Source organism: Lampetra planeri, chromosome 59 (assembly GCF_965212315.1).
Source record: "Lampetra planeri chromosome 59, kcLamPlan1.2.h2, whole genome shotgun sequence".
Classification (NCBI taxonomy): Eukaryota; Metazoa; Chordata; class Hyperoartia; order Petromyzontiformes; family Petromyzontidae; genus Lampetra; species Lampetra planeri.
Genome location: NC_136165.1, coordinates 1,127,463 through 1,149,185, shown reverse-complemented (window position 1 = coordinate 1,149,185; position 21,723 = coordinate 1,127,463). Strand labels below are relative to the sequence as shown.

The 21,723-nt window shown below is 49.0% G+C and overlaps 1 protein-coding gene across 1 annotated transcript; it reads left to right on the top strand.

Moving 5' to 3' along the window:
• The first annotated feature begins 365 nt into the window (after positions 1-365).
• Positions 366-21,599, top strand: LOC144736210 (lipoxygenase homology domain-containing protein 1-like). The gene is made up of 6 exons (XM_078618820.1): positions 366-475; positions 1,174-1,334; positions 3,323-3,517; positions 4,923-4,989; positions 19,175-19,304; positions 19,809-21,599. Exons 1-5 carry the CDS (start codon positions 421-423, stop codon positions 19,183-19,185), a joined length of 489 nt encoding a protein of 162 aa, XP_078474946.1. The 5' UTR covers positions 366-420; the 3' UTR covers positions 19,186-19,304; positions 19,809-21,599.
• Positions 21,600-21,723: the final 124 nt, after the last annotated feature.

Sequence of the window (21,723 nt, the reverse complement as noted above, 5' to 3'; positions counted from 1 at the left end):
GGAAAAAATCGTCCAAAATCGCGTGACGTCATTTATGGACGGCCCCTAATCTGTGTGTAATCTGCGTAACGTGTAATCCGTGTGCATGCACGCGTGTGCATGTAGAGTGGAGGGTGGTGGATTACACGCAGCAACATCTCCCCGCTACTGCAAAAAAAAGAAACTTCACATGTCCCTCCCGAGAAATACTCTAGTCTTAAGACGCACGTGACTCTTTCCTGGGCAAACAAGCGAAATAATGATAATATAAGCTGGCGAATTTCTGCATTTCAGCTGCAGGAAACCATAAAGGGAAGTAGAGAAACGCAGCATGGCAGAGTGGGCGTGGGAGGAAGTGGTCGACGATCAAAAGCGACTGGGAAAGGGGCAGTGAGCTGCAAGGGAATAGTCCGTGAGGGGCTCTGTTTGCTGTCGGGAGCCATGCTCTACCATCTCGTTATGGTGCTGAGCCTCGTGGCTCTGACTCGCGGTGCAGGTGAGAAAGGCAGGTGTGTCATCACCCCGTGGGAGTGGAATCTGTGTGCGTGTAATCTGTGTGCGTGGAATCTGCGTGCGTGGAATCTGCGTCCGTGGAATCTGCGTGCGTGGAATCTGCGTGCGTGTGCGCGCGCGCGTGTGCATGGCGCAGTGGTTAGCGCACTGCGCTACGAAATTTGCCTTACCTGAGGTGGATCTGGCGTCGGTGACGAATGTCTGATCCGGTCCTGGGCCTCCTCTAGGTCGACTCGACCTTTAAACCTGATAACGGGGTAGACAAAGTCGGCAGGGTGTGGTGCTGGCCACTCATTCCCGTTGTGCCGTGCAGGAAGTGACGGGTGCTCGCTAACAAGCACTAGTCCACGCCGGTAATCGTCTTAACAGACAACTGTCGACTTCCATAAGAGATCGTCGCGAAAGCGTACGCGTTAAACTAACCATCGACTTACGAACACAATTCGGCACCTGGTCCCCCGTTCGTAAGTCGAGCAGTTCGTAAGTCGGGGACTGTGTGCACCGCACGCGGTTGGTTTGACAGCCGATGGAGGTCGCAGCCAGCGCAGCGCGTGCGAGCGCGGCGCTCGGTGGACCTTGCCGTGGCGCCTCGTTCAGTCTGTACGTGTGTATGTTGAACTTCGTTCGCGCCGTACCTAGCCAACGCGTCGTGTGTAATCTGTGTGCGTGATTTCGTCGCAGAGTCGGGAGACTGGAGCTACAACGTGACTGTTTACACGGGAACTGAGACTGGAGCCGGGACAGACGCCAATGTCCGCATTTGGATCTATGGGGACGATGTCGCAGAAAATATCATACTCAACCATTCAACAAGAAACAAGGATGCGTTTGAAAATGGCCAGGTTCGTGATTTCAAATTATTTAACTTTTTTTAGAGTGTGAGATTTGATCTAAACGAATTTAAGTGCAATTACTCGCAATGAATGGACTTGCATATGCAAGCCAAGTGACGTCTTAACCGGAGAATGAGGCAGAGAATGAGGCAGAGACAGCTGTAATCATGAGCTCAACATTAGCTGGTTTTGTGCAACCACCTTGCAGGTCCCCGTAACGAGTGTGCTGGGTTGCAGTCACATTCATAACGATAATAACAGCATCCCAATACAGAAATACAGAGTAAATGCAACATAATTAACATCATATATATTGAACTATATAAACCACATTCCTAGAATTGTAGTGAAAATGACGCAATTAACATGACACGTGCGTATTCGTGCGAGTACTCCTTTGGCAGTGAGATGCCCCCCTGGAGAGATTTTTCAGGTTAAATATTTAAATAAACAATAACAGGAAACATATCCGCGGCAGAGGTCGTTCCCTCCTTGAGCTGCCAGTCTCGTCCACGGCTCCCTCGGTCCGCCTAGCAACGCCTCCTCTCCCAGCTCATTTGCTTTTCCTGTCAATCACGGCCGGAGCCGCTGACGCCAACTCCTCGCCAATGCGGTCTACCCTCTGCCGCCTTCCGCAGCTGCTGCACAGTGGACACGCGACCTATAAGGTCGGCAGCCCAAGCAGCGTCCCACCACCATCTGGCTGCAGAGCTTCTGCATGGCCACCGGACTCACGGAGACAAATCCAGTGCCTTGTTTTGCTTGTTCTGTGATGCACGTGATCCTATTTCCGTCTATCGGTGTAATTCCTACATGCATCTCCCCCAGGTGTGCATCTTTTGGATTTTGTTCCTTTTATTGTCAAGTGTCTACGTTCTAATCCATGTCGGGGCCGGCGGTTCGCACTGATTGAAAACTCTTTTTCAGCCACGTTGTCATGTTCGTCTTCATTCTCACGTTCAACTATTCAGAGGCAATCCTTGTTCTCCCCTGTCTGTATGTGGTCAATGGTAAAGAAACCTTTGCTATTCCTAACTTCCTCATGCAGATTTTTTCAGCATAATTTGAAGATGTTTCTACCAAAATCGGAGGCAGAAATAAATATAAGTAGAGAAAATATTGACCACTTCTAATTCCTTCATGGCATCGTCAATAGCAACGAACCACAGGTCAGAATCAATTAACAAAATATAAAAGGCTGCAAAGTGGGGCTCAAGATAAACAATTTACAAAACTAAATTAAAGTGACTCGCTCTCTAAACAACTGAAGGCATCTGAGATGCGACATAGCACGTAGTAGGCTTTCGCGACCAATATCATCCATAATAGAGGTTTTTTGGGTTAGATCGTGTAAATATATAAATGCGTCGTTAAACCCGCCACCACCCGAGACAGCAAATTAGTAAACTTTGTCATGGCAACAAAACATGCCAATTCGTTACTAGCTCAGCACACCTGTGTGTTGGAGAGTAAAGCCACTAAATGTGCAATCGAGGACGACGTTTTGCTGGTAAGTACAACAACCAGCCTCATCAGGCGACAGCCATAATAATGCAAAACACAGCACATACCGAGAGCAACTCCTGAAGGTAGACTGATAAAGTGGAAGGAAAGGAGGCGCCCCAGAGTGGACATAGCAGACTATGAACAGCAATGTGCATGCCTGTGCTGTGAAGCCAAGTAAAGGCGTGTCTCGCTTAACGAGTGAGATACGTTCCGCGAAAATTACTCGGTAAGCGAAAATTCGTTAAACGATCATTTTCCCATGTTAAAAGTTACGAAGTCAAGTACACGTATTTCCTCCTCGTTCACCGTTATGATTCCGTGCATTCATTAGCCCCAATGAGGGTGAACATCAGTACCGCCTATTGCGTGCTACGGGCCTCCTCACGCCTGAAGGCCTCCTCAAGTCTGCCGGAAGTCGCAGTCAGATTTTGCACCAGCTGAGTTCTTTGTTGGACTTGATTTTGAATTGAATAGAAATACTTTTCTCCTAGGTTGACGAGTTTCTCGTGAAGCTGCATCCTCTTGGGAGAATCAAGAGCATTATAGTTGGCAACGATGGGTCACAGTCTTTCCCTTGTTGGAGTTTCAAACAACTTGTGATCAAGGAGCGGAGCAGTGGATGCACGACCATGTTTGTGTGCGAGTGCTGGATAAACGACGGAAATGAGACGCTTTATCCCAAGGAGGTAACGAAATCGGCGAGCTGTGGGTAACACCACGTTTGCTGTTGCATCATGGGCATCGCATTCATCTTAAAGGCATTTCTGTGTTCACAGTGAACGTCGCTGGCTCATTTGCATGTGCTGATTAATCGTAATATCGGACTTGTAAATTAATCTGTTTCATAGTTGCCTACAAGGTCACATGTGGGTGCCAGGTTTAGTCATTTACACACGGTTGCTGAGCCAAGGGCCCAAAGGCTGAAAAAGTCGAGTGGACAGCAACAATCTGCAGTGCCAACATCCAGTGCCGGATTATCTCAGTAGCAAAAGTAGCTACAAATGCCCCGCACTTTAAAAGGCCCCGCGCTAAATGCTTTCGAAGTCTCAATTCCGGTTCAGTGATTCTGTAACTTGCTCTATTACTATAGTACTATACTGCCTTCAACTTTTATGAACGACTGGGTGTTTAAGGTTAACGATTTGTCATTATCTGGCTGTATAACAAATGAAAAAATACAATTACTTTACTATCCAAGTAAAAAAGTTGTGTTTTAATATTTCCGTGTTTTTTTTTTTAGGGCCCCTTCATAACATATGCTACAGGCCCCACACTACCTTAATCTGGCACTGCCAATATCGTTACAGATATGAGTGTAGCACGTTTCTTGAATTTAACAAGGTTATTGTTATTGTGAGAGCTTGGAAAGAGAGGTGATGATGGGAGAACGGAATTCCAAAGAGGAGCAGTGTGTGGTCAGGATCAGAGGGAGACGCGTGGTGCAGTGCGATGGTGGCTGAACGTAGTTTGGATGTGATGGATGAGATGGTAGACTGGTAAACAGTCTGGACATCTGTGAAAACAATCTTCATAGCTCATCGGATTCCTCCAATGTAAATTCAAATTCTGATTCTGAGTCCTCCTTCATTCGGTAACTCACAATCAACGGTGTATTCGTGTGATGAGTAATGATAGTCAGCTTAGGCTGCTTTTGCTGGCTTTAGTGTCGTGAAAAGTTTCAGAAACAACTGATTATCGTGTAACAATATCCTTTGCCAGAATCGGTTAAATATTACTCTTGAGTTGTGATATGCACTCTGTTAATCAAAACATGGTTTAGCGCTGCTATCTTTGGAAAGCGATTGTCGTTGTAAGGTTGCATTGCCTCTGTACCAAAGCAGTGTTGGTCGGTGTTCATATGCATAGGCGCATTAGGCGGTCCTGAGAAATTGTGGAAATTCCACGTGCCTATGGCAGAGCTTAAGTCTCTACATGACAATTGTGTTGTAATGGCAATGCTCTCTTAATGTTAGCTTCTGGTGTGTGTGTGTTTTATTTAAACGTTTATTTTATATCAACACACATTTACATACACACAATGCATACGCACATTTACACACACCTATACATACACCGACACCCACACGGCAGGTTACATCGTGTGAGACAGAGACGAATCATACAGCGACTACAGATGTCACCACTGTCTTCATAAAAGGTATTGTCCTTTTTACGTGTACATCTGGGCAACCCTTACATTCTAAGTTTTGCATGGGAACCTACAGCTGGATTATTCTTGCTGATGAGTGCGAATGATAGCAAACATTTAATTGTTTACTGAGCTGCTAAACTCCTCTCCGTAAGCATTTAGCTGTGTCAGCAAGTAAATCCCACGTCTGCATTATCTGTTCATTACACAGCCGGCCCTCTAAGGGGCCGTCCATAAATGACGTCACGCAGGGGGGGCAGAGGGGGGGCAGAGCCTTGTGACGTCATCTTTGAGGGGGGGTCTGACTTTTTGTGACGCCGTGTGACGAAGGGGGGGGGGGGTCAAAAATCGTCCAAAATCGCGTGACGTCATTTATGGACGGCCCCTAAGATCCGCTCCCCCTGTATTGCTCTGCACTGTCTCGTTTGCACTGTTCTACTGTCTCATTTGTATTATTGAGTTATCTGTCTCTTTCACGTACGTCTCATTTGTGTGCACTCATTTGTAGTGTTTGCCTCATTTGTTTGTCTTGTTTTTACAGTCGTTTTGCTCTGACTATCCTGTATGAGTGTTGGTCGTGTTCTGTTCAGTCCTCTTTGAACTGCCTATTAATTTCAACTCTGTCTCGTATATACCAGCTCCTTACCATCTCTTTTCTACTGAAATTGAACAAACTTATAAAGATTACATGAATAAAGTACCAAAGCGCATATTAAAGTGTAGACTCTAGTTTGAACGTTGACATTACACTGGCAAAGAGTGTGTAAAACTTCCTAGTTGTCATTAACCATGAGGTTTTGTGTTCTTACCACAGGATCATGTTGCAGGACCTTATACCTCAATCTGCACAACATCACTAGCTCTTGACGACATCCTTATCCGTGAATTCGTCACATCCCAACTCAACAATTGCAACTCTCTCCTATGTAGCCACACCACTCATCTCCAATCTCTAGAAGATGGCCAATGCCAAGTTCTTACCCTACCTCTCTGGTCTCACATTGCTCTGCCTCCCTCGAACGAATTATTTAAGCCGCCATTTTTTCAGAGCCGCCATTTTGGAAGCCGCCATTTTTACAGAGCCGCAATTTTTTTAGAGCCACCATTTTGGAAGCCGCCATTTTTTCAGAGCCGCCATTTTGAGGACGCCATTTTTTTGAGCCGACATTCAATCAATACTCAGTCGAGGTTGCTCATTCTTTTCTGCTGCCACAATTGTCTGGAACTCTCCACCCGTCCGTGCGCCCTCTGTGTAAGCAAGTTCCCAATTCGTATCCATTGTCTTGTGATACAGTCGAATTCATCAAGGTCCATTCGTCATCATGACCAAGGCCGTTAATGCCACAACCCCTCACAAATACCTTCTACGATCTGCCAGATCCCGCAGCTGTTGCTCAGTAAACACGCGACCTCCAAGGTCTGCCCTCGCAGTGTCAACCACCATTAGGTCTGAGGACTTTCCCTTGGTCCCCGGACTTGTGGAGACCATTCCAATTCTTGACTCGGTAACTGGCCCTCCCCCATCTGGCACACAGATTAGATCCAGTGCAGCCTATTTTTACATAATAGTATCTATGCTAAATTATCTTCCAGGATTCTGCATTGCTTATGTATTGCCACGAAACCCCCATAATGTGTTTTAGACACCTGTGCCCAAATTTCAACAGTCGTCTTTTTGGGCTGCTTAGTATACAGCTCTGTGACCCACACAGTAACACATATATCATTCCTGACTCAAATACCCCATTCTTTACACTCACACATCTCTCTTCCCTTCCAAAGTGGTTTCCATAGCCTAGCCTGCTGATGCAATGCACTTCTTGATCTGTACCACATTTACATTCTTTTCTCCTACTGAGACCTGAACAGAAGCCTCGTTTATCATTACCATAAACTGTCTTACGAAAGCCATCTTCAGACCCCAGTGTCCAGGCTTAGTGTTTTAAGACCGCCAATAGCCAACACACCTGCATCATCTGCATACTCCATGTCCCACACAATCTCATCTCTATTGACCTCTGGGTTATCTACTGTGCTGTAACCTCAAGTCACGACGTTCATAAGAAAATAGTGAAGCACAACGTTAAACAACACGGGAGACAAAATACAACCTCGATGAGTACCTCCCCGAACATCAAACCATCCTCATATTTCACCTTGTATCCATAGACATGGCTGAGTTCCATCACACGATTTCATTAGCAACCAAAATATATTTCCCATGGTGCCATACCAGCCTCGCATTTCCCACAGACCCAGATGCTGCACAGAATCATACGCTTGCCCCAAGTCTACAAAGTAAACCCAGAGATCCTTCCCACACTGTTCCTTATCAGCTGTCTTACCATAAACATCTGATCTGAACACTGCAACCACTGATCTGATTCTAGATCATATTAAACAATTGTTTGCATTGTTTGTTGTAACTTTCTGACCCGCCCCTACTGGACATCTGTGAAAAAGAGCTGCATAGCTGATCGGATCTCTCTAGGATAAATAAAGATTCTGATTCTGAGCATTCTGGTTAATTCTTTACCTGGACTTCTTCCCTTCCCATTTCTTCTGTAATTCCCTTCTTCCAGTACTGTGGCAACAATTCCCTATTCCATGCAGCTTTGCATAACTCTTCCAACATTGCTAGGACCCCCTTTGAGCATTTAACAATAACTGGGTTGTAGTCTGAATGACCTTCTGCAACCCTGTAACCTCTGCTCTTAATATGTTGACCTTCTTTTGCACCGTATGTAGCCAACCATGCTGATCACAGAGCGGGGGAAGGATAATAATGTCCCCTCTTGCTCCCAACTTGTATATGCTCTATAAATTAAAATTGTATGGATGTATGTTACAGGCAAGTATAGCATGTATAAAAGTTGAATATCCTTCGACTAATTTTGCGATGTTTTATTCTCACACCAGTGCACTCTAATGATACCAGATATCCAACGGCAAAACCATCGCAGACCCTGCACACAGTGAAGCCGAGTTCGAATCCTAATACTCAGCCAGTCACTGGCGTTAATGAACTCGTGCTGGGAGGGATAGTGGTGGCTGGAGTCATATTGCTCCTAATCTTCATAGCCGTGATCATCGTGAAGAAGAGGAATGAGATGGCAGGTGGGTTAATAACACTGGTCAACACACTTTTTCTGGCATAAGGTATTCCAACGGTTTTAAGATAATTTTGGGGTGCTGATTCCAAATCTGGCATCAGTTTTTGTCTATCACATCAAGTTTTTGAGATATCAAATATTGCATTTTGAATAAAAACTGCAGAAGAAAAATATTAAATAAATGTGGATATCTACCTACAATTATATTATAAACACACTAACCTAAAAATACAGCACCATATTTTAACACTAAAGCAGTCACTGACTCGCAACAACTTGCAATCATAAGTGACAGAGTTAATTTCGGGTAAAATCAATGAAAATGGGGTATGCCGATAGCATAAAATGAGATGTGATAGAGCAAATCTGAGATCAGATTTGGAATCAGCACCCTGAAATTAGTCTAAAACAGCTGCAAAAGTCCAGGCCAGAAAAAAATGTCTTTTTTTTGTTGACCAGTGTAATGGATGTGCACAAGGCACTGAAAAAGTGTAGTGGTGATACGCGCTGGGGTAGGGATCGTGTGTCAGCGCATAGTGATTGGCTGTGTGTGTTGGTGACGCGCGCTGACGGTGGGGGATCAGGGGTCAGCGCGGGGTCATGGGTTGTGTGGTGGTGATTGGCTGTGTGCTGGTGACGCGCTTGAGAGGGAGTGATCGTGTGGCAGCGCGGCTTGGTGGTGTAGTGGTAACACGCGCTGGGGAAAACGGATCGTAGGAACAGCGCGGCGTGATTGGTCAACTAAGGAGCGATGCTCACGTCGAGGTCCGCATACACTCCGTCTCCCGTGAGCGGGGACTATATAAGGGGAGGCGCACAGGCGCACGGGGGGAGAGAGTACCAGCGAAGACGGAAGACGGAGGAAGAGGCGGAACCCTGGGACCCGGAGCCGAACGTCCGTGAGAGAGCCGGCTCGTGGGACTCGGAGGTTGTGGCCCACGCCCAAGCCGGGGTGGGCCTGTAGGCTTCACGGACGTTACGGAGTCAAGTGCAGTGTGTGTAGCCGGAGGAATAGAAGCTACACGAGTCAAGTGCAGTGTGTGTAGCCGGAGGAATAGAAGCTACACGAGTCAAGTGCAGTGTGTGTAGCCGGAGGAATAGAAGCTACACGAGTCGAGTGCAGTGTGTGTAGCCGGAGCAATAGATGCTACACGAGTCAAGTGAAGTGTGTGTAGCCGGAGGAATAGATGCTACACGAGTCAAGTGAAGTGTGTGTAGTCTGAGGAATAGAGACCACTCGTTGTATAGTGACAAGTCAAGATTTAATAAAAAGTGTGTTACCCGTCAAGGAGTTTCCTGCCGTCATTCAATACTTCAACTGGCGTCAGAAGTGAAACAGTCTTCCAAGCATGGATACAAGGAAGACCCGTCGGACTCACGAGATTGACCGCGAGGATAACCTTGATGACTCGGGCCAGCTGGCATCGGGGGGTGAGGAAGAAGAAATGCCGACGCCGCAGGATCCGCCGAGGGCACCGGACGAGCGATTGGGGACCGAAGCCGTGCTCCGCGAGGCGCACTCCCGTCTGGCGGAGCTGCTGCTCGCCGCCGCGTCCATCCTGGCGGAGATCAGCACGTCGGGAGGAGCGGGGACGTCGGCGGACTTTCAACAGGGTCGCCCCGGGGATTCCCGCCAAAATGACTGGGGGATTCCCGCCCTTTCTACTGCGCGGCCATCTTTTGGCGGGAACGGCGAGCACCACGTGGTGGCGGTTCTCCAAGCGCGCCCGCTTACGTCATCGACGCGCGCTGCGGACCGCCATCAGACACCCGCCATTGGGGCCGCCATCTCGCACACCGACGGAGCGGCGGAGAGGAACCACGAGGCAGAGGACGCCTTCATCTTTCAACAGCGCCTTCCAACATTGTCAGCCTTCAAGGCGGATGGCGGGGACTGGGCCCAATTCCAGCGCAGATTTCTGGCGCATCAGGAGATGTCCGCCTGGTCCGACGCTATGGCGCTGCGGGCACTGCCTGCCATATTGGACGACAACGCGCTCGCGGCCTTCACATCAGCACGGAGGTCGGACCGCTCCACGCTTAAGGCCGCATTGGGTCTCATGGCCAAGGTCTACGGGCCTCCCTCGGCGTGTCGCCATCATTTCTACGCAAGGCGGAAGGCGGACACGGAGACCGTGCTCGCCTACCGGACGGCGTTGCTGGCTCTCGCCGACGCCGCGTTCCCTCGTATGGACGAGGAGGGCCAGGACACGATGGTCTTGGAGCAACTGCTCAAGTTGGCGCAGGACCTGGGGGTCCCCATCAACACGGCCGACGATATCGATATTTCTTCCTTGCGGGTCGCAACAAGTATACAGGCGCACGAGGTCCTTCAACGTAAACAGGGGGTCGTCTGCAACGCTGCCGTGGCCTCAGCTCCGGGCCCGGTGGTCACCGAACCCCAGGTTGTCAGCCCACGAGAGGAGGCATTCACCACGGGACGACCGGGGGACTGGAGGTCGGGGGGTCGTTCGCCTCTGCGATCGGCCCGCAAGCTGGAGCAACCGAGATCTCCAACGACCCTCATCACGTGTTATAACTGCGGCCTCCGGGGCCACGTGGCGTCCGGTTGCTGCGCTCCACGTCAGCGCGCCATGGGACCTCGGCTGGACGACGACCAAGGCCCCAAGTCATCCCTACTAACCCCGGCAAGTCGCGGCACCTCACATGCTCGGCCTACGTGCACGACACACATGGGCCGTCGCGTTGCGGCGGAGGAGAGCCGGTTAGGGTTCGGGAATTCGGTTCGGCGAGGGGGGTTCGGCCGGGACCGAGGGAACATTAAATGGTCGGAGTTGGGGCACAGAATAGTGGCTGCCTCGGCGGGATCATCCGTCGTTACGGGGTTCATTGATGGGGTCGAGGTCAGGGTGTTAGTGGACACGGGGGCGTCGGCGACTATTATATCGGACCTCATTTACAACATTCTCCCCGTCCAATAACAACCGCTGCTCCCAGTGGACGTGCCATTTTACGCCGCTAATGGGGGATCGTTGGGTATTATCGGTCAGATTAGGGCGTCCATTTGCATTGGAGATATAAAATTGTCGGGACCCGTTTTCGTTTCTTCTTCCTTGGCGGTTCCTTGTCTATTGGGCACTGATTTTTTGGCTAAAATGCCCGTTAAAATTCTCATCGATCAGCGTTGCATTGAACTACCATCGGGTCGCCGTATTTCATTTTTGACGAACCCTACTGAAATTCGGACGGCGTGCGCTACGATACAAGCGTTAGCGACACAGACCGTGCACGTGCCCCCGGGTTCACAGATGTTAATTCCCCTCCGGTTGCGGAAACCGTGGGTGGGGGAGACCTCGGAACAAGGCATGCTGTTGGGTCCTTCAAATAGGGCTGTCGGGGGTCTCGATTTGTCGGTGGCTCACACTTTGGTTCGGGCTGACAAGGACCCGTTTGTGATGGTTTTAAACGCTGGGTCGCGGCCGGCCGTTATTCAGCAGGGCACCGTGCTAGCTCACGCGGCACGGATCCCTGCGGAAGAGCGGCTGGTTGCGCAGGTTGATCCGAGCCCCACGGGGAACATTACAGCGAGGGAGGACCTTGTATGGGTCGATTCGCTGTGCGCGGACTCGAACGATTTGTCAACGGTACAGTTGGGTGCGCTGCGGGCGTTGCTGATAGAGTTTTCTGATGTGTTTAGTAAGCATAAGTATGACATTGGGTGCACGAACCTGTTACGCCACCATATTGAGACGGGCGATGCGGCACCAGTCAGGCAAAATCCCTTCCGACTGAGTCCTACTGAGAAGGAACACGTTCAGTCGGCCGTCAACGATATGCTGGAAGCCGACATTATTTTGCCTTCTTCCAGTCCTTGGGGAGCACCTATTGTGCTGGTTAAAAAGCAGGACGGGTCCTTGCGATTTTGCGTAGATTTCCGTCGCCTGAATAAAATCTCTGTGGCTGACGCGTATCCGCTCCCCAGAATGGACGAGTCCCTCGATGCATTGTCTGGTGCGCGATATTTTTCGACTCTTGATTTATTATCGGGATTCTGGCAGTTGCCACTCGACGACGAGTCTAAACCTAAGACAGCGTTTTGGACTCCAGGGTCCTGTTCCAGTTTAACCGGTTACCCATGGGACTTCATTCCGCTCCCGCGACGTTTCAGCGCCTTATGGAGTTGGTTTTGTCGGGCTTGCAATGGGATACGTGCTTGATTTACCTTGACGATGTCATTGTTTTCAGTAAGACGTTTGAGGAACACCTCCAGCGATTGAGAGGGGTATTCTTGAGAATGCGATCGGCTAATTTAAAGTTTAAACCGGCCAAATGCCACCTTCTTCGTAAGTCCGTTAGATACTTGGGCCACATTGTCGACTCTTCGGGGATCTCTACCGATCCCGCGAAGACGGACTGTGTCAGTTCATGGCCGACGCCCACGTCAGTTTCTGACGTGCGCAGTTTCATCGGGTTTGCTTCTTATTACCGCCGATTCGTTGAGCATTTCGCCACCATTGCAAAACCCTTGCACGCTCTAACAGCAAAAGGAATCAAGTTCCAATGGGGACCGGAGGAGGAGGCTGCGTTCTGCTCCCTCCGGGACGCCTTGGTGGGTGCCCCACCCTTGCGTTATCCTGACTTTGCGAGTCCCTTCTTGCTAGACACGGATGCTAGCAACACGGGCATTGGGGGGGTGCTCTCGCAAGTCGTTGGAGGGGTCGAAAGGGTGGTCGCCTATGGTAGCAGGGTATTGTCACCGGCGGAGCAGCGCTACTGCGTCACCCGTCGCGAGCTGCTTGCTATTGTTTTTTTTGTACAACAGTTTAGACCGTATATATATGGCCGTCACTTTACGGTCCGGACGGACCACGCGGCGCTTCAGTATTCATTGAGGGTCGCCCAACCCTCGGGCCAATTGTCACGGTGGTTGGAAGTCCTCCAGGACTATCAGTTCACGACTACATACCGTAAGGGGTTGCGCCACACAAACGCCGATGCCCTGTCGCGATTGTCGCCTTGTCACAAATGTGCATGCTTATCGGGATCGGCGCGCTGTAAACCGACAGTTGGGGAAGGTATGGGGGCGTTGGCTGCGACCGCGGGTGCACCAATCGGGGATGTTCCCGCTACCCCTGAGGGAGAGGACTCGCTACTCTCACTGTCGCTGATTGAGTGGGGCCGTCTCCAAATGGAAGACAGCTCCCTGCTAGCATTGCGCCGCAGGGTGGGGGGTCCCGAGGAGGGCCGGGAGCGAACTGGCTCCTGGGTACTTAAGCAAGGCCTATTAATGAGATGGGATAGTTTGTCTCGGCGGCACGCACTTGTGGTGCCTTCCGCTGTGAGGGGGAAAGTTGTCCTGGCCGCACATGAACGCCTCTTGCATTTGGGAGTAAACAAAACGCTTGCTCTGCTTCAGCGTGACTATTATTGGCCGGGGATGGGGAGTGACGTGGTAAATATTCTAAAGGGGTGTGTTGATTGCGCCAGACGGAAACCACCGCCCGTGGCACCTAATCCACTGCTGCAATCTATTCAGGTCTCGCGCACTAACGAACTCGTTGCGCTCGATATTTTGGGGCCTTTTCCAGTCACGCCGAGGGGAAATAGGTACCTGTTGGTGGGTGTCGAATATTTTGCCCGGTGGCCTATGGCATGGCCACTCGCCAACCAGTCGGCGGCGGCTGTGACGGACGCCTTTGTCCAGGGCTACGTCCTGGACAAGGGGGCTCCCGAACGCTTGCTGACCGACCAAGGGAAACATTTTTCAAGTAAATTGCTGCAAGAGGTGTGCGACCTATTGGGTACTAAGAAGGTGCGTACCTCCCCGTACCACCCACAGACGGACAGGATGGTAGAGAGACTCCACAGGACTTTGACTTCTATGCTGTGCCAGCAGGTGTGTGAGGCACATGTTGATTGGGACCTGCAGGTCCCGGGGGTCCTCGCCGCGTATAGAATAGCCCCCCATTCAGCAACGGGATTTTCCCCATTCTATCTGATGTACGGTCGGGAAGCCGACCCGCCCATGGAAACGCAGCTGGGCCTGTCCGCACCACGAACAAATTCGAAATTGGCAGAACATATTAAATTCAATATCCATAAGCTGACAGAGGCAAGGGAGGCCGCACGGCTTAATTCGCGGGCTCGCCAAATTGCAAACGAGCGGTTGCGTGCACAGAAGGTGTCCGTGCACGACTGGAAACCTGGTGATAGGGCCTGGCTGCATTGCCCTCAGGCACCTTTGGCTACGTCGCCTAAATTGTTGAAGCCATGGCGGGGACCCGTGGAGGTCGTGCGGGTTGCACGCCCCCAGTGCGTTCAAATAAAATGGGGAAAGCGTCGTTGGTACGTCCACCCCTCCCGACTGAAACCGTTCTCGCCTCCATATGGCCTCCCTTTGTGTCGTGAGGGCCGAGCATGTGACGTGACCGACGACCCAAGGGGGGAAATGTCTCTGCCTGATCCTCACGTGTCTCCGCCTGATCCGCTCCCAGGTGTCTCGGAACTGACAGCTGCCGACCACTGGCGGCCGGATCTTCGCGGCGCGACCGGTCCTTCCAGGCCCGATCTGCGCCGTCCAGAGCAGCCGGAGCCACCGGACGGTCGTCAGCGTCCCGTCCCATACGACGGACCGGCCAGGCGGACTCGCGCTAGGTCGCGCTACTTGTTATGATCTACCGATTGAGGAGTCGAGGCGGCCGGAGCGCCTCGTCACTGCATGTAGTCGCAGAGACACTGGACGCGTTCATTTTCTAGAATTCGCTTTTATTGTGTTGTTCGTCGGGCTGTACATAGCTTCTTATCTAGGTGTTGTGCGTGTTGTTGTTGACTTTTATTGCGTTGGTTGTCGATTTGTACATAAGTTGTTGTTGTTGTGTTGTTGTTGTTGCGTTACGGGGCACACTGGGGGGTGGGGTTTTTCTTGTGTTGACGTTGTGTTGTGTTGTTGTTTAGCAGCCGGGCCGGCTGCGAGCTATGTGGGAGGGGGTGATGTAGTGGTGATACGCGCTGGGGTAGGGATCGTGTGTCAGCGCGTAGTGATTGGCTGTGTGTGTTGGTGACGCGCGCTGACGGTGGGGGATCAGGGGTCAGCGCGGGGTCATGGGTTGTGTGGTGGTGATTGGCTGTGTGCCGGTGACGCGCTTGAGAGGGAGTGATCGTGTGGCAGCGTGGCGTGATTGGTGGTGTAGTGGTAACACGCGCTGGGGAAAACGGATCGTAGGAACAGCGCGGCGTGATTGGTCAACTAAGGAGCGATGCTCACGTCGAGGTCCGCATACACTCCGTCTCCCGTGAGCGGGGACTATATAAGGGGAGGCGCACAGGCGCACGGGGGGAGAGAGTACCAGCGAAGACGGAAGACGGAGGAAGAGGCGGAACCCTGGGACCCGGAGCCGAACGTCCGTGAGAGAGCCGGCTCGTGGGACTCGGAGGTTGTGGCCCACGCCCAAGCCGGGGTGGGCCTGTAGGCTTCACGGACGTTACGGAGTCAAGTGCAGTGTGTGTAGCCGGAGGAATAGAAGCTACACGAGTCAAGTGCAGTGTGTGTAGCCGGAGGAATAGAAGCTACACGAGTCAAGTGCAGTGTGTGTAGCCGGAGGAAGAGAAGCTACACGAGTCGAGTGCAGTGTGTGTAGCCGGAGGAATAGATGCTACACGAGTCAAGTGAAGTGTGTGTAGCCGGAGGAATAGATGCTACACGAGTCAAGTGAAGTGTGTGTAGTCTGAGGAATAGAGACCACTCGTTGTATAGTGACAAGTCAAGATTTAATAAAAAGTGTGCTACCCGTCAAGGAGTTTCCTGCCGTCATTCAATACTTCAAAAGCATTTCTCTGGTTGCCTCTATTTTTTTGTCTCTCACCATGGCCACATGGCGTTTATTGCACGACGTGGGGGGTGTATGGCGGGGGGCATGGCCTACTGGTAGCACATTCGTCGCTCGTTGGTGAGGTTTGCAGTTTGATCCCCACGGCCGCCCTGGTTATTGTTGCCGGTGTAATAACCATAGCACGTCTTCTTGGTTCTTTCGGTAAAGGCACGTAGAAGGGTATTAATAAAATAATAAAAATAAAACATAATAAAATAATTCTCGCGACGTTTCGGCCACAACGCAAGCAGCCGTCCTCAGGTGAAGAACAGGTCTGTCACCTGAGGACGGCTGCTTGCGTTGTGGCCGAAACGTGGTGATAATTATTTTATCATGTTTTTTTCCCTTCTACGTGACTTTACCGAAAGAACCAAGAAGATGAATCCCTGCAGTCACGAAAGCTTTAAATCGAAATTTAAGCATAGCACGTGTTCGGTCTGCATTACAGGTTACTCAATTGGGATTGTACATAGCGATCATCGCCCCCTACTGGCAGACCAAGTTAGCAGGCCAGGTGCTGGGTCACCTTGTGCCCACACAGAGAGCTACAACTGGGGGTGCCCTTTCACATGTTTGAGATGAGATGCAATTTAATGCACTCTGAGACATTCTGATGTAAAGGGGGTTATATAAAAATAATCATTATTATTACTACCTCACTATAACATGCTTCCATCATCCAGATCTGGCCAAAGCTACACATATGTTACACATATGACAATCTCTAAGCTCCGTTGCATGGTATCCCATCAGTTGTGTCTCTACACATCTGTTTTAGGTCTCCCATTAATCCGTCTCGCGATTGTACCCCACCCATCTCAAACGGTTATTCAAGGCTACGTTTACAACACTTTCCTGCCACAAGCTATCATTATACTCGTACTACATTAAAAAACAAAACTATTCTGGATTGATGACCTGGGTGGATTCCTGTCTGCCTTGGTGCCGCACTCCCAAGTGTGTGTGCATGGTCGTGATGTCACCGGGAATATCTGTGTGGTGACGTCACACGCATTTCACATTGTTGAACCGGGTTCCTGCGCACTGACGTCACGCCTCCACACTCCACCCCGGCCGTGTATCCCGCGAAAATGTACGGCTAGTGCTGTCGCATACAGGCGGTCCCCGCTTTTACGACGTTTCAATGCGTTCCATGAAACCCCGTCGCAAATAGGATCGTCCTCAATCGGACCCTATTTTCCTGTAGACAGAAACATCCACAAACACTCGACAATAATAAAGCTCCACGCCGAGTCGCGTTGGGAACCAGACCAGCTCCGTTCACATGAGTCGTATGGGAATGTGCGTCGTAAATAGAGTTTCTGCATCGTAAATCCATCCACATTGGCTTTATATAAACGGTGTTAATTGTGGATCGTCATAAACCGGAGACCGTCTGTACTGTATACCATATACCACCATAATTCGTATCATATCACACTAAACTGTGATATGGCTACGTACGGAGCGAAAAGAGTTCTACATACATAGACACAATAAAAAAAACCTTTCCGGGTGGCTCCGTGTAATCTAACCTGCCAATTGCAACCAATCAATGAGCAATTCACTCCAATTTTAACTTTTACCAACGAACGAACTCTATTAACCAATGGACACTTAACTTCATTACCAATGCAGAACACCTCAATGTCATTAAGGAGACCATTTTTTTCACCAAATGGCTAGAATAAATTCATCTTACTAAATTAATATAACCGGTCAATCGCGATCAACCAGCAACCCTCTCTCATTGTTCATTTGGGTCACGTGAACGACTGTCCTTTGGGGCGCCTTCGACTTATGGACCCAGATCAGGAGGCTCATTCGCACGAGGTCAAAGCTGCTGTTTGTGAACCACCTCATTGATGCTGGATATAATCTGAAAGAAACGTACAGAATCATCAACTTTTTTTCCCCTGTTTTCAACATCCTGGTTTGCTGCCAACCCGAATCAAATTAACGAATTTTCCCACAACATTTGATTGGCTCTGTCAAATTCACGAACCTGCTATCAGAGATTTTGGCAATTCGCGAATGACATCTGAAACTCTACGCGTCCCCTGCATCGAGAAAGAAGCAAAGTGACGAGTTAAAGTAATGAGAGAATGTGATGTGAGAAAGTGATGAGATGAGTTTAGTGCATTTATAAACTATAATTTAATACTTGAATGTAATTTTTTTTTATTCACTTCACGTTTATTATAATACATTTTCATTGTTTTGTGTTACGATCATTTCCATGTATCCAATAGCTTATTTATGTATTTAAGGCAATTCACTAAAAAGATAGGTTTTTATCGGCCAATATCATCCGCGAATGTTGCTATTCACGAGCCTCTCCGGAACGTATCCCTCAGGATGACTTACGTAGTCGAAAATTCGCATTTGACGTACACGATCGAACACGAGGGTACCTAATTAGGAATTACAGTTCACACGAGTTACAGTTGATGAGCGTGTGAACCCCAAGTATGCGTGCATGGTTTGGCTCTAATGAGCACTAAAAAAATCCCATTTAAATAGTTTTTTTATGCACAACTGTATACAGGCATCCCTCACGTAACGCCACCCACCATTACCCCCCTAAAGCGCAAATTCGCAGTTTTTTTAGGGACACACTTCGCACGCTTACGCTCTGCGTTTGCCAGTTACGTGCTCCGCAAAATAAATCCACGATTAAAATTGAAAAGTAAAATAACAAATATATTTCTGACGGTGTCACCTCGCCATGGCAGCGCCCAGTCTCACGGGCTGGGCATAGCCTTCTGTGATCTATTGCTGACCTTTGTTTGCACTACGGAAGCGTTGACGAATCCCAGAAGTTACCCATTATTAAGTAATCTTTGCAAGTAAGATGTATAATCTTAAATATATAGTTTATTAAACTGCTTATGAAGTATTGTTTTTGTAATGTTAATAATATTAAGCGTTACATTTGTACGCATTATTGTAAATCCAGAGCTAAAATGAAATTAAATACTTGATTTTTATTCAATAACGCACACCTCCCCCCTCCACCTCATAATATGTATCTATGGGAAAGCAGGCTTCATACAGCGCGATTCCTTTCACGCGCTGTTTTCAGGAGCGCATATCGCGCATTACGCGTGAGACACCCGTAATTCCATGATCGTGATTCCGGTTCCAAATGTAAACATTTCCATCGTTTGTGCCAAACAACACACACGACACTGCGAGACATCCCACTCACCTCTCTCTCTCCATCCCCTTCACTCCTCTCCCTCCTTGGAGGGCGCAGATAAGGAGGTGGCCAGGAAATCGGATGGAGATCAGTGTGTGTACGTCAATCTTGAAATGATGCCATCTTCGTCCATTCCTCGCCCCGTCTCGACAAACAGCACCACGTACGCCACCGTCACAGGTACCGTGCGTCACGAGAGGGCCGGGAACTTCACAGAGATGGATTCCATCTTGGCGTTCCACGGTCGTTACGCCTCACCCATCTCGCTATTCTTCGTGCTAATCGGAGGTGCGGGGAAGGGCAACACACTAAACACAAAAAGCAGGTCTAAAGAAATAAGTTTTTAATCTATATTTAAAATTGTATTGTTCCATTGGTTCCCTAATATTGGAAGGAAGAGCAATGCAGACGGCCGCAGAAGCGCATCTGAAAAGTGCAGTGACCGTCTTTGTTCGATGGTTAGCCAAAAGCCGCAGCTGCTGCAAGGATGACCGGAGTTTGCGTGGCGGGTTATGTTCATTGAAGAGATCAGCATACTAAGAGATGAACCTTGGCAGCAAAGCGCGTAACTTTACCAGGTGTTCACGTGAGAGATGGGGGGGGGGGGGATGTGACATCGTCTGTGAAGTGACTTCACAAATCAGAAATCTTTATTTGTCACGCTTTACCCGTGTCCATTTCCAGACTCGAGGGTCAAGGACGAAGGGGTGGTGTACGCCGAGGTGACCACTGACCGTTTCACCGGAGCTCCCAGAGAATCCACGGAGCCTAACGGGCCCAGTACGGTCTACTCAGAGGTCCAGGCCCACAGGCCTTGACAAGACCTCCCTTCAACGAACCTTCACTTCTGTAGCCACAGTGTTTGAGTTTGCTTTTCTTAGTTGTCAACTTTAGTTTTTAGATTTTTATATTTCTTTATTTCAGCTTCTGTTTGTCAGTGGTTTGATGACTCCATGAATTTGTACTGAATGAAACCTTGTTTCAATGTCTACAAAGGCCAGGCATAATTCTAATTGATATCCACGTGTCTTTTCATTGTATGTATTCAAAGGTCGTTAACCATTTCTAATTCTAGCTTTCTCATGTTGTTGGTTGGGTTCTACATTGTCCATTAACTCTGTTTCCAGTCTGGTGAACATATTTTAGATTTGGTTTGTTCTCTTGGTCTTTCACTATCTGAACTGACTGCGATGGATCCAGAAATCTCAGACCACTCCGTGGTTCTCTTTGATATATCCCTGCCCCCTCCTGGTCCTTCTATTGAACATCAAATTTCATTTAGCAAACGTCCTATCGAGTTCTCCACTAGCTCATGACTGTCAGCTTCCCGTTGAAGAAGCTACTCAATTATATAACTCTGTTCTGTCAGAGATCCTGGATCATATGGCTCCCCTTCAAACCCTTTGGACATCTTCCTATCACCCTTCGCCATGGCACAATGCAGAATTGATGGCGCAAAAATGTACTGTCCGTAAACCAGAACGCACTTGGAGGAAGTCCGGCCTCACTATTCGTTACAAAATATTTAAAGAACAGCTTCTTACTTCACGTAACAACATTGCATGGGCTAAATCCTCCTACATTGCTGGTCGCATTGCAAATAGTGATAACAATACTCTGACCTTGTTTTCCTGTATCAGTCAACTTTTGAAAAAGGAACCAAATGTAACCCCCACTCCTCCGCTGATTTCTGTACCAGAATTCAACAGTTTTTTCACGATAAAATTTCCATTATCCGGTCCAAATTACTGTCTCTTCCCTCTGTTCCCTCTCTTTCCTACTTGCATCCAGCTAAGTTCGAGACCAACATTTTTACGGAGTTTCCCGCAATTTCAACTGCAGAACTTCATCTCTTTATTTGCTGCTTTTCAACCTACCAGCTGTTCACTGGATCCGTTCCCTTAAAGGCTGTTCCGTCACGGGATCTTTAACGTGCCCTGCGAAGCGTGGATGTTGCTCCCGGCCCACCGGGATTTGTCCCCCTCTCCGCATTTAGAATCAACGTTCCAATGGTGTAAATGCTTACCCCGAGCTCTCATACTCTGATGGTGCATTGTCTTTGAGTTGTGCGCCTTTTGGCGTCATCTGGTCCAACACCATGTGAGAATAGGCTCTAAGGAAAGCTGTCTCGGGTGTGGACCAATCAACTTCAAGGACAGTGCACACATTATCAGAGTTGTGTTTTTGTTTGCATTATGGCTGCAGGTATGTGGTCTATGCAAACATGACTCCTTGTAAAAAAGGTGTCAGTTTTGTTGCCAGATAGAAGGGTAAAAAAACAATTGTCACGTTTAGAGTATTTGGCTGCTTAATGAATGTCCACACGATGGGAGCCACACTTCGTCGAGCTATCATTTGTGGCCAGGTCGCTTCTGAAAAATAGCTCTATAGCTCAGTGGGCCTTACCCGGCAAAATAATTAATTAGTACATTAAGGGTGAGTATTCCTCCAGTATAAATAAATGTTCTGATTCTGTATTGTGATTATTGTTCTTTGGTTATTTCGGTAATCAAATCAAATAATAACAGACACATGCAGAGAGAGACACACACAAAGACACATTGTGTGTGTCTCTTTCTGCATGTGTGTCTGCCTATGT